The sequence below is a fragment of the Antrostomus carolinensis genome, unplaced genomic scaffold (genome assembly GCF_000700745.2).
Source record: "Antrostomus carolinensis isolate BGI_N321 unplaced genomic scaffold, ASM70074v2 scaffold40742, whole genome shotgun sequence".
Taxonomy (NCBI): Eukaryota; Metazoa; Chordata; class Aves; order Caprimulgiformes; family Caprimulgidae; genus Antrostomus; species Antrostomus carolinensis.
Window position 1 is genome coordinate 16,185 of NW_010301021.1, and position 564 is coordinate 16,748.

General features: G+C 64.5%; 1 protein-coding gene across 1 annotated transcript in view; it reads left to right on the forward strand.

The window, feature by feature from the left end:
• PCDH12 (protocadherin 12) overlaps positions 1 to 564 on the forward strand; it is a 10,090-nt gene continuing 9,526 nt past the window's right edge. Inside the window, 1 exon segment of the mRNA XM_029083839.1 lies at positions 1 to 563. Within this exon segment, the coding sequence (XP_028939672.1) occupies positions 1 to 563 (563 nt within the window).

Below are 564 nucleotides of genomic sequence, written 5' to 3' on the forward strand. Positions count from 1 at the left end.
ATGCGGCGGCAAGCGGGCAAGCCCACGGCAGCGTGCCAGGGCAGCGGGGCGGTGGGCTTCACCAGCAGCATGCTGCTGCTGAGCCGCTCCGCTCTCCATCTCCCAGCCTTGTGGTGGTACCTCTTCCTCTCCACTGATGCCCAGGAGGTGGCCACGTTCACGGTGCAGTACCGGGTGTTCGAAGAAGTGCCACTGGGAACAGTGATAGGGATGCTGGCCGAGCACTTCGAGGGGGGTGAGAGCGGTGAAACAGCAGATACCTTCCAGCTGATGGAGACCCCCAGGAGGTTCCCACTGCACGTGGGGAGTGGGGATGGGGTGCTCAGCACGGCCGGGCGGGTGGACAGGGAGCAGCTGTGCCGGCACAGCGATCCCTGCTGGGTCTCGTTCAATGTACTGGCTGCCCGAAACCTGGCTCTCATTCATGTGGAGGTTCAAGTGCTGGACGTCAACGACAACGCGCCGCAGTTCCCCATGCCTGAGCTGGAGCTGGAGATGTCGGAGAGTGCTTCCCTGCGGACACGGATCCCACTGGACCGAGCCCTGGACCCCGATGCTGGCCCC